Below are 21,276 nucleotides of genomic sequence, written 5' to 3' on the forward strand. Positions count from 1 at the left end.
AGTTATACAATCTAATGGAATTCCTTCTCCATCTTAAGGAGCCATGCTATTGTAGTCCTCCCTTTAAAAATAAGCTGTTGGTGTTCCTTGTTTGCGTCTACATTCTGATTCTTGGACAGGATGAATTATACATGGGTGTTGTATGTTCTAATTAAGGCCATGTGGCAAAGCTGCTAGTGTGATGTGAGTGTTGGAGGCCTTTTGCCATCTCACAAGATTTAGTAATGAATGTAATAGTCTTTCTCCCTATTATTTATCCTCTTATTTTAATTAAATTCCATGACATTCTATGGCAGTGATCACATTATATATTATCTCAAGAAATTGTTCAACCTCCACAAAATATAGTTGCCAACTGGTTCCCACACAGTGTGTTCCAGATACAAGATTTATTAAAACAGATTGTACAAAAAATAATAATAATAAAAAATCACTATATCTTCACCTGGAGACAATATATTGTAAATAGGAACACGGTACAATCAAAACAATAATAATTACCAAAAACCCACCACTTTTTTCATAGTCTCATAGTTTTTTGAAGCATGCCTATTAAAGTGAACTTTTTACATGATTTATTTGGCAATTATATATTGTCATTATGAGAAAAACGATCTTGTTAGAAGTTCTGTGCTTTGGAGGTGTCTGTAGTCTTACTAGTGTCTGATGATTCAAGAGAATTGCCACGTACTCATGACTAAGTAAAGAGGGAGTCTTCCCTAAGGTAAGGGGATTCTTTGCAAGTGACATGGATGATATAGTTCTCCATAGGACTGTGGAGACTGAGACACAATCGTTATATTCTGTTGCATTGTATAACCTGTGGTTCTTTTCTGTCTTTCCCTAATTAATAAATCAGGGATATTTCTGTAATCCAGTTGTACCCATCATTCTGTGATCCCCGGATGAGAAAGTGCTTAGAGTTTGTATATATTTTTCTATTCATTATTCAACCTGTTGTGGCTTAACTGTGTATTTTTTTCTCAAAGATTAAACTTGCATTGAGAGGTAGCTATTTTTTGTTGTGGCTAAAGCCTCTTGCAGGGATGTGTCCTGGTAAATCTTTTGTTATCTATGACATTCTGCAAAAGGCTGTAAAATGCAAACAATTTCTTCATTCCAGGGAAATGCTTTCTTATTTCTTGCTTACTTCTTGATTATTGTACAATAATCCCTTATTAGATCTGGAGAAAAACTGAGATTACTTTACATCTTAAAGGTGCCATTGGTCATAAATCTAAACTGTGCATATAGTATCAGATAGAAATACCACAATGCCAAGTATGATTGGTATTTCCATCATGGAAGCTAAGATAATCAGGCAGAGGGGTAGTATGAAGTCCTGGCTGATGCACAACCACTGGTGCTGGTTAGCAAGGTCATTTGCTTTTCACTGACAAAAAGGGGAATTCCTCAAAGTGTAGATATTGTTTAGAATTACGAAGATTACAATCAAGGTAACATTTCAAGAAATCTTGAAGAAATTATATTAGGCGAGTAAAAGCAAAAACAAGGTAAGGGCAGAATTAGATTTTTGTAGGTAATAGCAATTGCTGCTTTGTATTAAGTCATCATCAAAACTATGTGGGATTGAGACGTTGTCCCATTTCTTGTACTCATAACCATTTGCCAAAACATAGTCAAGAAATGTGATGTTCTATTCTAAAATAGGCAACATCTGCTGGTGAGTGCAACATGCTGTCCTAAATAAAAGATCATCAGTCCTTCTTTCCCTTTTGGTAGAAATTTCTAATAGGCAGAGAAGGAAAACTAGCCAGTGTATCTAAATTAATCACTTTCTGCATTTTGCTCATGTGCTTTTGTGTTTAAGGACTCAGTAGAGATTCTGGGATGTTTGTTACAGGTCACATAGCATGTTTGTATACTCTGCTTAGAGAAATAGTACTCTTTTCTAATATATACAGTTAATACCTACCTATGTTAACATTTACATTATGTTGTCTCCAAGTGAAGATACAATGAATTTTTATACAATCTGCTTTAATAAATCTTCTTATATCTCATTGGAGCATACTTTGAACTCACTGTACTTTCGAAGGTATTTTCAAAATGCAGCTGAATAATTGCTAAGAAAAATATAACTGGATTTCTTCAAAGATTCTTCCAGAGCCATAGCCACCATTTTCAGCCCTTCAACCAGATCATCAGACAAGAGATAGTCAGGTACTCTCCCTGACATGTAAAAGCTAGAAATATCTGACACTGGCAGAAGTGAATATAAGAGAATGTAAGAGCATTCTGTCTACATCAGTCTCTCTTAATCAGATGCATATCCTGTACCCGGCCTTGGCATTGCTAGATGCTCACAACCTTCCCATGGACTGGATGACAGATAGAGAAGGGAAAAAAAAAAAACAAAAAACACTAGTCTGCTGCTAGTTTAAAATGTTTTACTACAAAACAGGAAACAGCTGAGTAGACTGACATCCAAGCTAGTCACAGGATGTTTTCTCCCTGGGAAATTCAGCAGCTACTTTCACTGTTGACAGATCCTGTGTCTGAGACACTGACCTCTCTGTTTTCCCCGGAACACTGCAATTGCCCTCCATCCCAAAGGAATGCTCAGAACCTGTGGTAGTTCTCTTATATCCAACACAACACTGTCTTCACAGAATCAGAGAATGGTTTGGGTTGGACGGGACCTTAAAGTCCATCCAGTCCCAACCCCCTGCCATGGTCAGGGATACCTCCCACCACATCAGGCCACCCAAAGCCCCATTCAGCCTGGCCTTGAACACCTCCAGGGATGGGGCAGCCATAGCTCCACTGGGCATTATGTTCTTTCATCTTCTAGTCCATGTTTTCCTTGAGACCATCTCTATATTGATAAACTAACTGGGGTCAGATCATGGGTCTGAACATTGTCCCATGATTATCCTTACCATTAAGTAGTCAGCACAGTTCTGGACAAGTTTCTGGCCCAAACCAACAAGCGCTGGGCAAAATCTGGGGACCATTCCCAACAGCAAGTTTGCATTCAGTCACCCCCTTTCAGCCTTTAGGCCACCATCACATGAACAGGCAATAGATCATGAGCTAAAAGTCTGTGCTGTTACATCCATGGGTGGACTTCCTAGAAGCCACTGCAGTGCAGAAATAAATAGACTTGTACTCCAGTCACTAATCATGTATGCTATGTCTCTGCAGACACAACTCAGATGTTCACTGAAGATAAAGAAAATGATCTTATTCCTCCACTTGAGCACTGCATTAGAACAAAGTAAGTGAAAACTACATTTTTTTCATAGATATTTTCACTCATTGATATAAATAATATATGTAAGGATGGTGTGTGGTTAAAAGGAAATATTACAGCAGTCAATCTTGTGAAGTTACTGGTTAAAAATCAGAAAATATCACTTTTTTTGCATGTTATTGCAGTTAACATCAAACTGTCTGAGACATTCGTTTGGCTGTTAGAGGAACTTTCATTTCATCTCCAAGTAATGACTGAACCGAAGGTAGTTTAAGAGCTCAACTTGATGTCAATAGATCAAAATTTGATTTCCTAAAAGTGATTGGTTCCTATTGTAGAGGTATAATGAGAAAAGGAGAAAATATCTTCCATCTTCATCAGTCTTTTCTGAAAAATATAATTGCACTGGGGCATTTGTACATTTTTGATTCATGAAGCTGTGCGTAATGGTCTTAGTTCTCTCAAACTGTCCATTTGTCCATGGCAGACTTTCTCAAAATCACAAATTGGAGTGCTTTTCAAGTCATTCTTGATGGTTCTTAGGTTATATTTTCTTTTTAAATTCAGGGCCAGTTACTGTCATGTTAGGAATTTCATGACCATTTTAAGGTCTGTATGATATTAAATGATGGATTTTTAAAGAATTTGTCTAAGTCATACTAAAGAACATTTTCAGTTTACTGAGATAAGAAATGAAGCAAAATAGCGAACTTTCACTGTACCAGCTTTATATCAACTTCCACCAGCAGGACTTTGAAAGCTGTTATGTGAGTGTCTTTGGAGCAAGAAGTAAAAGCCTCATTGTTAATTCTCATAAAAGCCAAGCAGCTTCATATTTCTCTAGTAATTTCTCTCCTCTCTCTGGCACATTTTTCTGTTAATAATAATACATATAAAAAACAAACAAACAAACAAACAAAAAGCTACAACAAGAAGAATCAATCAAACAAACAAAAAGAGAGAAACAAATAAGGACAGTGACTGCCAAACAGCATGTTCATGGAGAGCTGCGATTATAAAGTTACAGAAAAGTAGAAAAGGTATCCTGTGACATGACAGCGGTGACATTAGTTCAGGCTCCATACACATAGATTGAATTGATAGATTGCTCTCAGACACAAGGTGAAACACAAGCATTACTACAAAGATAATGCATAGCTGATGCTTTGGGGTGAATAATGCATGCAACTATTTAAAGTTACTCTTAGAACATTCCTGGCATTGCATCAAAGTTGCACACAGTTTTGGTAATGGTGATATTTGTTTATTTTAAATTCCGTGCTCTAATCTGTTAGAGAAGTAAATTATCAGGAAATTCCAGTGTCAGCTAATTTTGTTTGTACCGTTCCTAGGACTGCCTGATTTACCCTGATCAGTCTGTCTCCCTGTTTTCAGTATTCTCCACTTGCTTTTTGTTTTTCATGTTATATTTTATGTTTTTGTTTTAAGAACTTTTCTTTCAACTATGAAACAATATATAAGGAAAAGTAAAAACAAATCAAACTAACCAACATTTTACCAAACTGACAGAGAGAAAAGCAATATTTTCTATCATAAAACTATGGAAAATAACAATAAAATATTTTTATTAAAGCAAGCAAAACAAACAGAGACATTATTCCTTTTGACCAAGCATTCATAATGAAGCTCATTTTTAAACTTATCTCATCAAAAAATGTAGGATAATTTCTCAGCATGGAGAATTTCACAGTCTGTACAATCAGAACTGAAATTAAACATTGTTTCCAAATTTTGATTGGGATTTTTCTTTCACCAATTAGTTCTATTTCAATCCATGAAAAGTTTTACCACTTGTTTACCCCATACCTGAACACCACCATCCTGTAGTGCATTGATTTATATGCCTAACACCTGTCAGCTCTTTGTTCTCTTATCCTCTCCCAATGGAAGAACTGTATATTTAAAAGATTGTTTCTATATTTAGTTTTTTTCATTATGATTATTATCAGAGGAGAAGAGTTGTTTTGCTTCTACAGAAGGAGGAGGCTCATATTTTTATTACCTATTATACACAATGTTGGAAAAGAGAGATTTGAGTTTAAAGCAGGTAACACTTCACATGGCTAAAACAACTAGTCACCAACAGATATTGCTTCAACCTGCAGGCTTGCAGCTAAAGAGTCAGTGCTATTAAATGAACTTTTATTGTAGTTTTCATCCCTAGACATCTGTGGAAGTAGACAGATTCTGACCAAGAGATGTCTGGAATGTGCATCCCTGGGTTGTTTGGGAGATGCCATGCAGATGTCTGGTTCCGTTCTCCCCTGAATACTCTTATATCACAGTCACGATCCTCAGCGGCTGTCTGCACTGGCGGAAATAACATCTGTTAGCTCTGCTTGAGGGGAATAAAACTTTGATCTGATATTATAATCCAAATCCAGCAATGCATTTTGTTAACCCTCTAGTGACAGCTTTCTTTTGTGGTACACATAGTTGATTTGTATTCCTTCAAAGTGAGACATTTGGTAGAAATTTGATAGAGAAGAAGAGAGCAAGAGTATTTCACCATAAATGACTGGTATACTCTAAAACGGTGCCAAATGATTAGTATAGGAGATATTCTCTGAATGTTATTCCAGGCTGAGCATTGTTCAGGGTTTGAACCAGTTCCTCTTACATTCAATGGATGTATTCCCGTTATCTTCCATGACCCTTGGATGAGGTTGTAGTCAAACCAAATTAGTGTTGTTTTCACATTGCTAATTTGATAAATTATAATTGAATCAGCAGCTAGAATGTGGGTTCCACTTGAATTACATTCTAGCAGGACAGTTTGGGGAAATGATGGCACTGCATTGTCTGGTTCATTTTGTTTTAGTCTATAAAGAAATGACTTGTTCAGCACCTGTGAATGAGCATTATTTGACACCTTTTCTTGTGCAGATTCAATAGATGAAAAAGTTTCAAAGTCCTCTCCAAAAGGACTGAGCAAACTGGCAAGGGCTGCTTTTCAGTTCACAAACAGCCCAAGAAAAATAGTTGGAAAATAAATACAGAAGATAAGGCTTGTTATGAAAGTTACCTTGAGTCCTGCTTCAGAATATGTTTTGCTGTTTAAACTCCTTATTGAAAGCCTATTTTAAAAATGTCCAGTTCTTCACTGCATAGAGATTAGCAATATCTTAAGCCGTAACAGCAAAAATGGTATCAGCACTTGTTAATATTTTCACAGAGTGCAGTGTGTCCTCACAGCAGGTTGCATTCAGCATCATTTGGCCCCTGCAAATCCCTCTCAAAACTTTAATCATTCTGGTGAGATGGAAGGTGTTGCCTTGGAAAGACTGTACACAAAGATAAAGGATGATTTGGTGGCATTACCAGAAAAATACAGCGGGCAATTGCACTTCCCACTTACCTTTACTTATTCATTGGGAAAAGGTGATATTCTGAAACTCTGGCAGAAACAACTTTCTGCACTGGCAGATGCCAAACTGTGTCAACTGTTCCCAATCAATTATTAGCTTAAATGTGAGGCATCGCTGTTGCCTATTACTACTAAATCCAGTCTTCATTCTGCATTTTTTTTCATCTTCTCAGCAAGTTCAAAAAAAAAAAAAAAAAGGAAGGAAAGAAAGAAAAATTTCACAGCAGTCCAATTTTCAATGTCAGTTTACTTGCACTTTCACTGGGGTTAATTGTGTACTGAAAAAAAAATCCCTCAGGTGGTCACTTTCTTTGAGACCTTGAGCTGAATACTACATGGATTCAGCTCTTGGTTTTGTTTTACAATTAATTGACTTGACAAATGAAAGGACTGAGCTGTCATACCCTTGCTGACATATCCTTTCCTCTGTGACAAAAAGAATGTGTCTTGCAGACTGTCAAGTCATTGTTGTCCCCATCCCCTCACCCATGTCTTACCACTCTGCTTCTGCTCTTTGAGACAGATTTTTTAACCAGATCATATCTTGGACATCATATATTGGACACTTGGACCAGGTCATATATTGGACATTGGGAATGCAGTAGTTTAGTTCTCATATATAGATCATGAATTTGTAAATATGAGAAGTGCCAAGGGTGCTATTCATGTAATAACTCACTTCAATTTAGTGCTGTCATTGGAGAGACTTATCCTGGTTTCACTAGTTCACCTCTTGGTTCACCCCTTTGTATTCTGCCCTGCTTTGAAGACACATTTAGTGACAAATTCAGGACTGGTACCTTCTTAGCACTCACTGTACTGGTCACATTCCTGGAGTGGACAGCTGAACAGTAGCAGCCAATACAAAGCCAGTAACTTAAAAGATTGAAGATTTTTTGTGCGTATGCCTGTGGGCTTATTTGAAAACATTGTTCTCAGTATACATCTTTAGTGGTATTCTGATGAAATGATGAGACGGAGAAAAAGCAAAGGATCTTCACATTAATATCAAAACATTACCATCAGAGCAAGCCACAGAATATTTCAAAGGAACCAAGGACAGGAGCAATGATAGCTGATAAATGAAATTATCTTGTCTTGGGATTTTACAGTCACACAGCTCCTAATCAGAAACTTGGCTGTATAGGAATGTGCAAATTGCCTTGTAACAGCTTAGAGACTGATCATTCTGGTTATACACGGTCAATTCTTGTACCCAATCCTGGGGACTGCCTAAAGTCTTTGCCAAACCAAGGTTCTAATTCTGAATCAGCTGCTGCTGAGTTCTCTTTGTTGGGCACCTAAAATTAGGGGGCACATTTCCCTTTCTTTCCCTTGGAGAAGATGTCATTACCCCAAGTGAGTCTATCCTAAACTCTCTAAGGTTGGGTGGGTGGTTGAGAGGTGTTGGCTTACCTTTCCAATGCCCTGATTAAATTACAGGTGTAAAATATTGCTTTTATTCCTAGGTGGCAAGGAGCTGTTATTGACTGGAATGGCACAGAACCAATCTTGTGACTGACCTGACCCGCACTTTATTTGTAAAGAGAAAAAAGGGAAATGACAGAACTAGCACATTCCTATTCCCACCAATACAGGAAATAGGACAAGAGTTATGCTGTTTATGATGAGGAAGAATGACATGGTTGTGTGCAGGCTGGAAGAGTTTCACCTCATTCACCTCATGCTTCGGATATTTTGCTTATAATATAAACGACACTTACATAAATTCTTTGAGACTGATTATAACATACAGTTTCTGAGCGTTGACTGAGTTTCCCATGCCAAATGATGGTTACAGACGAAGCAGTGAAGTTGTCAATGTCCCCTTGAGGTCTCTTTCTGGATCTACTCTGTATCCTGCAATTGTTTCCAAAAATCTGATGAAAGAAGCTGAATCCATTTCTGTCACTGTACCTGCTTTCTCTGTGTTGCCTAATTATTCACCTACAACACTACAGCGCAAGTATAAAATGTCATCCAAGAAATATATATATTCACCTTGTTACCTTATATTAATAAGTCTCATTTTGCACTGAATGTATTGGTGATCACATGGACTTCTCAGATAGAGCCAGACCTACACAAAGTTCTTGTGTTCTAAAATTTGCAGTAAAGCTTCAGTTTTCTGTTAACAGAACATACTGGTATGTTCCTTGTTCTGGGTGAAATTCTGTGGTGCACAGTGCCTCACACTGATGTAGTTCATTTCCTTTCTGGATGGGAGAAAGATGTTTAAATATCTTTTATATCAGTGTAACTGCTTATACTCTAGGTTTTATTTACACTGAAGTGCTAGATAAAATTTGTGGTTTGCTTCTTCATTATTACAAGAAAACAGAAATGCTGTTAGGTTTGCAATGTAAAGAGTGATAGAGGATCTGTGATAGATACTGTTTTTTGTGATTAAATAAAATGCATGTGTGAAAATGGTGTACTGTGGAGATGTACCGTAAGGTACTAAAAGAACAGTTTGTATTATGAAATGAATTCTTTATTTTGGCAACATTTTACTAAAATTGGAACAAGCTACTGAAGACTAGAAAAAATGCTTTTGAAAAAAATATTTGCCAGCAGAAAAGCTGCAGGTAAATGGTGTTTCTGGAATGATTTGTCTCACTTAAAAGTAAGTATTTCATGAGAGTTTAATACAAGACTTTTACTTGCTGATATTTATCATAGCACCTTCCTGGTCACTATGAAAACTTTGAGTCCAGATAAACTAGGTGCTATTTTCAAAATCAATTTCTAACAAAAATTAAATATCCTACTGTGTGTAGCCTAGAGATATAAAACAGTCTGTGCAAATACAAATTTTAGGGAATTAGCACTTGATATAGATTTGGAAACTGACTTGAGTATAAACCATAACATACTACCAGAAAAGTTTAGTCTGTGAATGTACATCTGTCTCCCCCTTTGCTTCTCATTTACATCAAGATATCTATGTGCAGTAAAGCATATCAGAGTTGCAGTTATTTCAATTTTATTTGTTTCAGTGTAATTTGTTTTAGATCAGATAGGCAAACTTCCTTCTTTACACTTTGTGAGATGAAGATCTCCCATTCAGCCTTGAAGCCATAGACAGCATCAGATTCCTTACTCAGAGCCCATTCCTGACTCTCCTACAGGAATATTACATTGCCCCCTTCATCTCAGTGTATTTAGGGATATGTTTGTACTGTCAGCTGTAGGTGGACTAAAGACTGCCTTTAGGATGCATTCATCTAAACTTCAAGCACACCAGTTCCTTGGTAAGACATTGCCTCAGTGAGCTTCAGTATTTCTAGGAGTTGGAGATCCCAAATGTTCAAGGATCCCAGATCCAGGCGATTCAATAATACAGCTTGAAAAATCACAGACATAACGTTGGCTGAGTGTGTTGTCAGGCGGTCTACCAGCCTGCATAAAACCTTTGCTCTTTTATTTATTTATTATTTTTTATGATCTATAGTCCACACTTTGTTTCATGGTATGAATATAGTCTGATTTTCCCAGCTGCCTCACAGGGCAGCTATAACATAAGACTTTTCACAGAATGCATTTGGACAGAAAATAGTGTAGAGATGAAAATTCCTTTCTGAATTTTTCAATTTATTAAACCTACACCGTTTGCTTTAAAAGCACTGCTTTAAACTATGTCAGTTTGGAGGAGATGACTTTCCACTCCCAGATGGAAGAGCAGTGAACATAAGTGTTCCCCTGGGGAGGAAGAGAGCTGCCTTTTTACAGCCCTGATTTCATCTGATTAAAATATGGATGTCTCCAGTGCAGATGTGCTTGGAGGAGCTGTTTCTCTGGGCTACCTTTAGAGTTGAAACAGATAGTAAGATGTGATATATCTTTGCTTTTGGGCAAGAAGAATTATGATCCAGACTATAGGATTATAAACTGAGTATAGCTGGAGCCTAAGGGGATAGCCTTGGATCAACTTCACCCTTAAAGATGTAAGGATTTTTCAGGACATAACAAAGAGTTCAAGATTAATAAATAGGCATGGAAATGGATTATATATTTTTTTTTTCTTATTTTGAAGCATAAATGAAGATCAGAGGGAGCCCTGAGCTCTGTTTCTCTTTTTAAATCAGTCTGCAAAGACTTTTGAGGCTCCATCCTCACTGGTTATGGATAATAATTTTGTTGAATATTAATTTCTATTCCAGCAGAATCCCAGTGAGCCAGATCTTTCATATTCATTATCTGTAATTAAGTCCCCATATATTTGTTATGCAAAGTCCACTGTCTGCCATCTGTTTAAGATGGTCTAACTCAAGATTCACCTGTGCCCTCACTCACAAAGGCAGAAATAAAACACTTGGACCAAAACTACCACCGCTGTAGGGTAATTCCACCAAGCTTGAGCACAGAATTGCTAAGCCCCTTCCACCATCTTTGCTCCTGGAGCCTACAGGCAGTACCTGCCTTCTCCAGGGCTCAACGATGCTGCCCTTACTAGGCAAGAGAGATGGCTCTTGAGATTTACTAAGGCATCTTTCAGTAAAGAGGAAATGTGTAACAAAATTACTCGTGTAGAGCTACCTCTTCTGCAGAAACAATCAAATCAACCAACCCTAAAACTAAAACAAAACAAAAAAACAACCAACAAACCAAAACACATTAAAAAAAAAAAAAAAAAAAAGAATGACAAAAAAGAAACCTGAGTATTGCCTCTCTCACTTTCTGCATCAAGACTTATATATTTCAATTTGATAGCAAAACACAGGAGGTTATTTAAGATATCACAGAGCTTTTTCAATCAAATGATCAGGCAAGACGATACAAAATGTCATATGGCAATACAAAAACCTTTGTACAGACCTGTGCGAATTCATATCCTGTTGTAGCAGTTTACATCTAGTTTTTTTAATTACTTTTTCCTTTTCATTGTTTCCCATTTTCTTTTTCATTGCCTGATAAACGTGACTTCCTGAAGTGAACAAAGCAAGGAGTTGCTAATTGTACATTAAAAGACACTGGCACTTGGCCTCTATGTATATCTTAAATTCATTCTCTTTCCTTCTGTGATATAAAAAATGCACCCTCTGCTGAAATGTGATGCCTTAGCTAACAACAGAGATGGCATATTGTATATGCAGAATGTCTAATCAGAAGTGCTATTTTGGTAAGGTGTCATATATATCGCATTTGTGCAAAATGTATATTTAATTTTGTCTTGTACAGAATGTCTCATACAAATAAAACATTTAAAGCAAAGATAATAGTAACATCCCAGATTTCCTCTGCATGTTTTTTAATAATTCATTTGCTAGTGGAAATTAATCTGAGAGATTAGATTATGAATGTTTCATGGGCCTCATCATGTCAGTGGAATAATAACAAGATGTTAAGCTTCCCTCTTTCTGAGCAGAACTGTAGCACAGTTGGTGCAGCAGGATGGAGTAACCCTTCCTCAGCTCACAGGATTCACACCTAGGCAGCTACTTAGTGCTTAAACTAACTAGTGTGAAGCTAATTTATAGCACGAGGTACTATCTGCCTCCGTGAATACGTCCACCATCTTCTGTTTGAAACCTACCCAATGCTGAGAATGGAAACTACAAAGATCTCATTACTCCTCATGGCTTTTTATCATCTCAGTCTCAGATAAATCACATCATCCTGATCAAAATCAGGAGAGGTGTAGACAAGTAAGAGTTGTATGGGGAGGTTTGTGACAGTGTGGGTATGTGCAGACACTGAGTAGGTTTCTTGTATGTATGCAGGTCTACATTAGACTAGAAAAAGTATTTCATTATTATGATCATATGTTTATTATCACGAACGAATCTCTATTATCACTGTGGTTTGTTCCAGGTAGCGCAAAAATGGTAACTTGAGTCTGCTGGTTTTAGTTCTTCACTTTTCTGAGGCAGATTTCTTTTTGTTGTTAATATATCTAATGGACTAATATATAATGACAGGAAATAGTCACTTTAGAAATCAGAAGAAAGCTGAAGAGCTTGGAAAAATGACACAGCCTTAAGCCAAGTTTAGTTAGAAGTGATAAGCGAGGGGCTCTAAAGATTCAGTTGCTGCACCTGAGATACTTGAAGGAAGCCCAGTTTTCTGGCTGTGATTGGGATCTTCTTTAAAGTACAAGGGCCCCAAATCACTGATTGATTCAGAAATTGCTGGATACATTTTTTTAAGGAAGTAAAACAGTTCTTCACAGCACCTATATGATTTGGGGTATGATTATGGAAACAATTTCACACAAAATATAGGTATACAAATTTGCTGGTAAGTCTGTGTAATTTTCCTGCCCTAGGGTAAGTTTACTATGGAGGAAACTGCCTTCAATTATTTCACATTTACCAGGTATGGTATATGGACAACTATTGTGGAGTAGGTGTTAAAAACTAAACCCAGAACCCAAGTTTGTCTTTTAAGAATTTGCCTATTCAGCTTATCCTCATAGAAACTTAAATCTTAAAAATCAAGCACCAAAGCCTTTATGACTGATGTGCATTATCTTGTTTTACTGTTGATCTGTAAGATTATGGCGGAAACAGAGAGGTTTACTCATGGAAAGAAAATGACTGTTCCTGCTTGTCTGTATGATCCAGGGCCCAGTCTGCTGCATAAACTAAGGAAAATTCATTAAGAACACTTTGTATATACTAGCACTCTTCATTTATTTGTTTTCATTGGCTCAAATATAATAAATCCAACATAGCTCTGAAATAAGGAAATAGTTTCCCCTTAGCAGCTTTGTTTATAAAACTAGAGAAGGAAAAAGGGCATTTTCAATCAGGTATTTTATTTGTCATTTCAACCAGGGTGGGAAGGAGTTGTTGTTAGAGTGGAACACAACCTATTTTTGTGATGTCCCTCGTTAACAACAGTTGTTGACTGTATCAACATTGAAGCAAGCATAGATTTTAAAATGAAGAACCCTCTTAAGAATGTAAAGTGACTTTTTACTAAGATAAATATTTACCAGCAGTCCAAAATTTCAACTTCCATCTGTTTGTTATTGTTGTTTTACTTAAATGAATTATGTTAAATTGCAGCAGTTTTAAACAGGCACAACTCAATATTTAGAGGCACTGCTCTTCAGTACTGAGAAGAATTGACGGCATTGAGATTTTTGCTAGACTAAAAAAGTAAAGCACTTTTTCTTTGAGCTCTGGCTCTTGGCATCAAGGTAAATTTCAGCTCATGTGTGGTTTCCATGGCACTGCATACTATGCTATTCAGCATGCTTTACATATCAGATCCTTGATCTACACAGGTTAAGATGTCTTATAACATCTCATTGATCTAAATGCCTTTATTTTCAAGGCCCATTTGAGAAACATGAGATCATTTATGGAAAAAATAGAGTACAGTGAGTTAGCTGTAGACAGCTTGACAAGAGGCAGTCCTGTGCATGGACCAGATCTACACACCCAGAACTAGTAAATCAGGGAACAGGATCGTGACATTAACATGGTTCTGAAGCTAAATGCTTTCTATTGTGGAAGCTAATTGGTAGAGATGCAACAAAGCTAACGGGCTCAGATGGAACACATTTAATTTCTGCAGCTGATCCATGTATTGCTTACTTGAAGATATTTGTAGCATGTTTTGGCTGCTTGATGTACTAGTGCCTATAAAGGCGATGAGCATCCACAATCTCAAAATAAAGGTACTTGATGTGTTTGATAGTGGTCATCCCAAACCAAAATCTTCCAACATTGCCAATTATTTTTGGCAATAGTTATTCTCCTGAAGTGACTTCCTGCTGTAGAATGTTTAGTCTCATCTGTGAATCTCAGGTGGGATCCATCTAATCTAGTCAGAGGTGTCTACAGGGTAGATAATCTCTCCTTGTAAGCTCATGACCCAGGACTATTTTTACAGTCACTGGTGAGACATAGGCACTGTATGAGCATGAGTCACCTGACTTCTTTTAGGAGCCTACTGTACGATGAAATTAATTTCAGTTCTCACTTCCTTGACTGCTTCTGGCTGGATCTCCACGGATTAAACTGACTACGGAGGCTAGTATGACTAGGTCAAATTAATCCCACTGTGTGTGAATGATAAAGACAGGAAAGAAGAATGTGTTTACAGACCCATATAATTGACAAAATGTGTGAATAAGATGAATGGTTAGAGATTCCTCCTGGCTGCTGCACTGTTCTTACCTCTGTCTTCTACTGTGCAGGTTTTAGCTGTGAACTAGAGAAATATCTCTTTTTGAAAGAAATCATAGGAGTTAGCAGCAGGAATTTGCTAGTGTTTGGAGAATATATTTTGTATATCAAAGTTGATACCTGGAAGGTGTCCTGGATGTGAGGTCTTGCAAGCACAGATTTGTTGTACGACAGCACTAAGATTGTGTTACAATCCTAAATCCTGATTTAAAAATAAATAAATAAATAAATAAATAAATAGATCTGTACCTTGTGTGGGTGTTCTCCTTACTTTTTTTATCATTATCTTATCACTTGGCAAGGACTTCCAGATTAGTCTAAGAAGTATTCTGGGCATTTATAAAAATACTCCAATGCTCTGGAATTCAGCAAATATTTATTCATTGACAAAACAGTAGAAAAGAATGTGTAACAACAACAAATATATACTGTTTAGCTCCTCTCTGTAAAATACACAAAAAATATGAGGTCAAAAGTTGCGTTCTGCAAACATACCTTTTGATGAGATGTACTTGGTTGGTAAGTGCTGTGGATATAAGCCAAGGTCTCTAGACCTTGAATTCAGGATCATTATAGCATAGATAAATACATTTTCTGGCTAAGTGAAGGGAGTGGTCCACAGTCTCCACCTGCGCTGATCTGTGTGGCACAGTTCCCTGAGGACGCCCAGGTTTCCGCACGGTTATTTTCAAAGAGAAGTTAAAACTGCAGCTGAAGATCACAGAGTTACTGACCAGCCTTACTCAGCTCTGTGCATGACATGGGTCACATTGGTGATGTTTTGGTAGGTATGAAAACCTAAACCTTAAAGGTGGAACCACCATAAATGAGGATGGAATAAAATATTGTTATAAACCCAATAAATAAATAAATATATAAATATACATAAATATTTATATATAGCCACCTTAAAAATTGAACCCGGAAAATGCTACAAATCATTTTAGTTTAGAAAAACAGGAGATCAGGATTCAGAGATTTTTGTAATACTCAGGTTTTTTTCTTCTTTGAGATGCAGTTTTAGGTCTATACAATGTTTACTTTATCGAACATTAAATTCAAGAGAAAAATACATTAAAAACCAAACTCATACCAAATGCCAATCAGCTGAATACTGTTTTTAGCATTCTCAGTATGATTATTTATCTCACATGGAAAATAACAATCCAGCATGCTATTGCATTTTGGCTGAGTAAATGCAACGTAGCATTTCACTGCTACAATACATCTCCGTATTCATGTTTTTAAACAGTTATAATATGTTGTTGATATAATTTCAAATCTACTGTCAAATGGTGTTTACATTTAGTTAACAGAAGTAAAAGTCAAAAATATCACAGTAGTAAATTGGGACTATCAATCCTGGATAGTGTGACAAATGAATAATGCTTTGTACTGGCGTTGCATGGCGTGTGAAGAAAGTAGGTCTTTTACGAGCACTTCAATACAGAACAGTTTTATTACAACTGACATCCTACTCAGGGCTGAATTCCTATCACGCACAATATCCTTCCTGAGTCACTCTTGGTAAGGTCAGTTTTTGTAAGATACAACCCACTTCGTTTAAAGTTATGATTCCAGTTTGCAGATAGGACAAATATAAATTTGAGCACATGTTAGAGTCTGCTCTGCTTTTATCGGCATTCTTTTTCAGGAGTTTTCAATGTCAGTAGCAGGTGAATATGTAAACTTGGAGGTGAAAATTTGAAGTGAAGTTCCTTTTCTACTGTATGAGTTATAGCTATGGGTACCCAAATGTTTATTCATGTAAGAGAGAAAATAGGTGTTTGGCTGTATGCTATATGCTTTCAGAAATGTGTGTGCATGAATAGCAGAGGGCACAGAAAAATAAATTATATACACATTTAATTTTGGATACAATTTATTAGGTTTGATAGGGCAATTTTAAGGCATCTGCTTATTTCCAGCAAAACACAGAGTTAAAAGTACAAGGAAGCATCCTGAAGAGTGAGACCAAAGAGCCATCAGACCATGTTAGGAGCTGTTACTCTCCTCTGAACTAACGCATATTTAAATTCTTCTGATAACCTGTGCTCCCCAAATACCCATTGCCCCTGTGCTTCATCCTTTGAATTTTCTCAACCTCTAAAAGCCATGAAGGGGTCTCTGTAACTTAAAATATAGAGACAGCATACTTTTTTACTCCTTGTTTGTTTTGTCCAATTTACATATCCTATGTCTAATGTGTAACAGTGAATTAGGAACCCTCTTTCTTTTGTGGACTCTGACAGCAAAATGTCAGTATGGTTTGAGAACAGAAGAGAGATTTATCAGTTTTCAAGGATGGATGGAACAGGTGACGTTTGCTTAAAGGAAAAATTATGTTTCTTGCTTAAAAATATAATCAAATAAAAGAAAAGCCATGCAGAGAATATGTGTTATCTACAATCGTTCCAGAAAGAGTTTCCTACAGAACAACCATTACAAGTCATTGTAAGTCTCTTGGGAACAGCAGTCAAAAACATCAGCAGTTAATTACTCGAACTTCCTAAATCAACCTTCTTTGGCATGACATGAAGTGAATGAGAGCAATAAAAGCAAGGAAGTGCATTGTGCTTTGTCCTGTCCAACTCCTGATCGGACAGGCGTAGGTTACAAGCACAAATGTAACCAGGCATGAATTGTTGTTTTTTATTTTAATTCACGGCCTTGGGTTAAATTAAATGAGCATGCTGGAAAGGCCAAGGTAAAACACAGGGCCAGGTCTTCAGACTGCGTAAATCCTCTAACTTAGTTGAGTTTTATCATTTCCACACCTTCAGAGCATAGTTTCTGCTCTAATAAAGCATCGAGTTTAAACTATCCAGCAAAGTATCTAATTACTCCCCACAAGCTCCATCTCCAGCCATGGAAATGGAAAAATTATGCCCTAGAATGGCTGGTAACACAGAGACTGAACAAATTATTCTCGTTAGGGTCTTCAGAGTATTAGCTTTGGGGAAGGTGTGGTGGGGTTTTGCTAAATTTTATGTTACGCTGTGGGAGATGAATCTTTCATTTGCCTGTGCCTCTGATTGTCAGGGGCAGAAGAATGGTTGTGTAGTCTCTGTGGCTGCTGGAATGAGTCCACAGGGAAGAGATATGTACTCTCATGTTTGTTAGTAGATTTGGGAAAGGGAAAATATTTTGCATGGACCCTGCTAAAAAATGATTTCTTCTTTGCTGTGAAACCAATATGCAATATCTACCATAGCTACTTAAAGCAAAAGTTTTTCTCTTTTTCACTGTTCTCTCCATTCTTGCCCTGGTATCTCACAATGCTGTGGAAAAGATATTTCACCAGCTGGTTTGGTGTGCCTTCCAGGGAAAGGAGCTGTGAGTAGGAACATGAATGGGGCCATTGAAGGCTGTCCATCACATGTCTTTGACTTAGAGTGAATGAGAAGGAAACCCAGAGGAAAGAGTAGTGTTTTAATTGGGGGTACAAAGCCAAAGGGAAAAGCATACAATAATAAATTGACAGCAGTTTTATTTCAGGAAGAGTTTTATAGGATCTCAAAACCTTCACAGACACATATGAGTGGAAGCTGCTGATTGATATTGGCTGGCTGGAAGGAAGAGTATAATGAGACGTACTCGTTGCACTTGGGAACTTAATGAAGTCTGCGCAATGGGAAACAGAAGGGAATGATGTCCTCAGATGAGAAGGTGGGAAAATCAGGCTGGTGTCATGCTGAAAGAGCAATAAACTGGGCAGCAGGTAAGTGTTGTCATCATCTGTTAGTGTACACAATAAAAAGCTAATCACCATAACCACAAAAGCTCCTCAAGAAGTCAAGCAAAACCCAGGTGGAGGAAACCCAATTACGTAATTAGTGCCAAAGGAGCAACCTGACTCCTGGAGCTACCCAAGGAGAACGATCAGTATGTGGTTAGCCAAAGCCCCACCGAATTGTCTTTATATCATGGATAATTTTACTTGATGATCAAAACCCAAAGTGAACACTGCCCATGTTCTTGTTGTATATGCATGTCTGCTGTCTTCTGTTCTTCAATTTCAGAAATAGTTTCGGCTTAGACATGCTCACTTTCTGTTTACCAGCTTATGACCTTTATTTTCATCTGTGGTTTGTGCTTTCCAGTTTATTTCTATGGATTTTGAAAATACTTTTTTTTTGAAGGAAAAAGCCATCCTGATTATGATTTCCTAGGAAGGTTCTTATACTCATGACCAGTTGTTTGGCTATGTACGTCTGCAAATCATATTTTTAAGTGTGAAAAGAGAAACCAACTGGTGAAACAAAGCAACATGTTTAGGTAGGGAAAGGGATAGTCCTCCAGAAGATTTGAACACTTTGCATGCCAAAAAAAAAAAAAAAGGCTATTATGTTTCTTGTAATCACTGCTAGCTTGCTGCACCAGGTTTGCTGTGTAGTTTAGACTCTCCTCGATACTCATTTGACATGCCCAAAGAACACAACTCATTACATTATGTTTTAAAACAAGTGTCTCTTCAGGCTAAGTACAAATACATTTATTTTACTGCAGCATTAGTCCATTTTCCTTCGCATAAAAAATGGAGCAAAATGAGGGAAAGAGCTTTGCTTTTTCATGCCCTCAGGAAAGACGTGATTATCTTGAGGTGTAAGTGTAGGCAGGTGTGTGAAATGATGGTCTGATCTGGAGCACCCTTTATGCTGAATAATATAATTTCACTAAATGATATTGTCCTCCTGAGGTGGAAACCATCACTTTTCAATTTAAGCGTGAAATGTTACATCTAAACATGTCATTCAGTCTATAAACTACATTTCATTTATGGATAGATGAACAGATTCTTCCTCCTGACCTGGCTTTAAGAGCTACTTTAGGAAAACACAGATCCACAGATCCATTTCTAAAAGTGTCCTTCTCTCCAGTGATCATTAATTGTGCTGAACATGACTACCTCAGACACAGGAGTCTAACATCTTAATATCCAGATGATGACGAGTAGATCTCAACCCTGAAATTAGACATTAGACCCTCTAGGCAGAAGATTCAGCAATATGTGTATATATACATATATGTATATATATATATATATAAAACTACAAAAACAAAGTTTATTTTCTGGCTTCCAAGAGAGTTTAACTACTTTTTCCAGCATCATGATCAGTGTCATTTACGCAAGAGAAGCCCTTTAGGATCTCAGGCCTCAACGGCTGTTTTCCAGATGAGATTTTTGAGCGATTCCAGTGCAGTGTGTAGGAAACGGCCTCTGGTGACTTTCTTCTGCTTTCAGTGACAGTGCCAGAATGTGCCAAATTGATTGCTACTATAACAAATAAACTAAGCCTTGCTGTAGTTGCCCTGTTCTAAATTAGGAGTGAGAGCCATGAATGCTCCTAACATTCTCCAAAGCAAAAGTATGAAATGGCTGGTTTACCCCCAAAATAACAGCCTGTGGCATCCCCACTTCAGGTTGTGTATGTATTCTGAATGCATCTGTGCTGTACATGACACCAAAATTTGTTATTAATTTATTAATATTTGGTGAAAAGTCACAGTTTATTGAGCTTAGGGAAGAAGGCAAGAGAAAAGGAGTCTGAAATTAAATGAAGACATACATAGACATAAGTTTGAATATGAAAACATAAGTAGATAAAAACAAGCAGTTGTGCTAAGAGTCATAGCACACAAAATCAATCATTTTGTTCATCGAGCCCTCTATACCCAAGGGGCTCAGGGAGGATAAACTCTTCTAACAATCCCTGATCACTGTAAGTTACAAAAAGAACAGCTTTGACTGAACTTCATTTGCTTAAAACACTGGAGCATCTCCTGATAGTGAGAAAATGAGTAGATCTCAGAATTTTTTACACAGTTCCACAGTACTGATTCAGAACCCCTTTTGAAACAAACAAATGAAGTATACTTTGATTGGGTTTGGTCAGTAACTTTCAGTAAATGTTATAGCATAAGCAGAGTTGCATCCATGTAGAATATTTAGTTAAATACTGCTATGTGTAAAAAATAAATGAGAAAAACTGAAAGTGAATAATTAAATCTTCCTGCCTGCACCTCAATATTTGAAACTAAAAGAAAAATATGATGCAATATATATTTAATTATAGATATTTAAATAAAACAGCAAATCATATGATTAGAATAAAGTTAAGGGAAATTCAAAGACTAAAGAAGATGACTTGAAATCAAGGACATACAGGGTACCACCATCCAATTGTTGTGTATGTTTATTTCTGCCCTGATACTCCTAAGGATAGTTAGGAAAATCTTTATTGAATAAGTTATATTTTTCCATCCCTGTTTCTTAACAGAATGGAGAACAGAACTAGCATCTTCATACTTTAGCACTAAGGATTTCTTTGCAAAATCAAAAGAAATTACTATGTGAATTTGAGTGGATATTGCAAAATTAGAAACTGAACATTTGTATGAGAAAATTTGTATGAGAGAACTACAGACCTGCTTTTAAATATAATAATCAATATCATTTTATCTTAAACACCTCCAGTCAATATTGACATAAGCCTTGTACAGTAATTAATAGAAAAACCTTATAGTCA

At 36.9% G+C, this 21,276-nt stretch overlaps 1 protein-coding gene across 5 annotated transcripts in view; it reads left to right on the plus strand.

The window, feature by feature from the left end:
* The window catches only part of MINDY4 (MINDY lysine 48 deubiquitinase 4), a 100,754-nt gene that overhangs the window by 72,797 nt on the left and 6,681 nt on the right, over positions 1-21,276 (plus strand). For 2 of the 5 annotated variants that reach the window (XM_027450343.3, XM_072033876.1), the window contains exons 17-18: positions 3,169-3,241; positions 8,075-14,982. In XM_027450343.3, the coding sequence (XP_027306144.3) occupies positions 3,169-3,241; positions 8,075-8,123 (122 nt within the window). In that variant the 3' untranslated portion in view covers positions 8,124-14,982. Of the gene's footprint in view, positions 1-3,168; positions 3,242-8,074; positions 14,983-18,277; positions 18,468-21,276 lie in introns of those variants that run through there. The other 3 variants (XR_011807124.1, XR_011807125.1, XR_011807123.1) reach the window with 2 other exon arrangements.

This window comes from Anas platyrhynchos, chromosome 2 (genome assembly GCF_047663525.1).
Source record: "Anas platyrhynchos isolate ZD024472 breed Pekin duck chromosome 2, IASCAAS_PekinDuck_T2T, whole genome shotgun sequence".
NCBI lineage: Eukaryota > Metazoa > Chordata > Aves > Anseriformes > Anatidae > Anas > Anas platyrhynchos.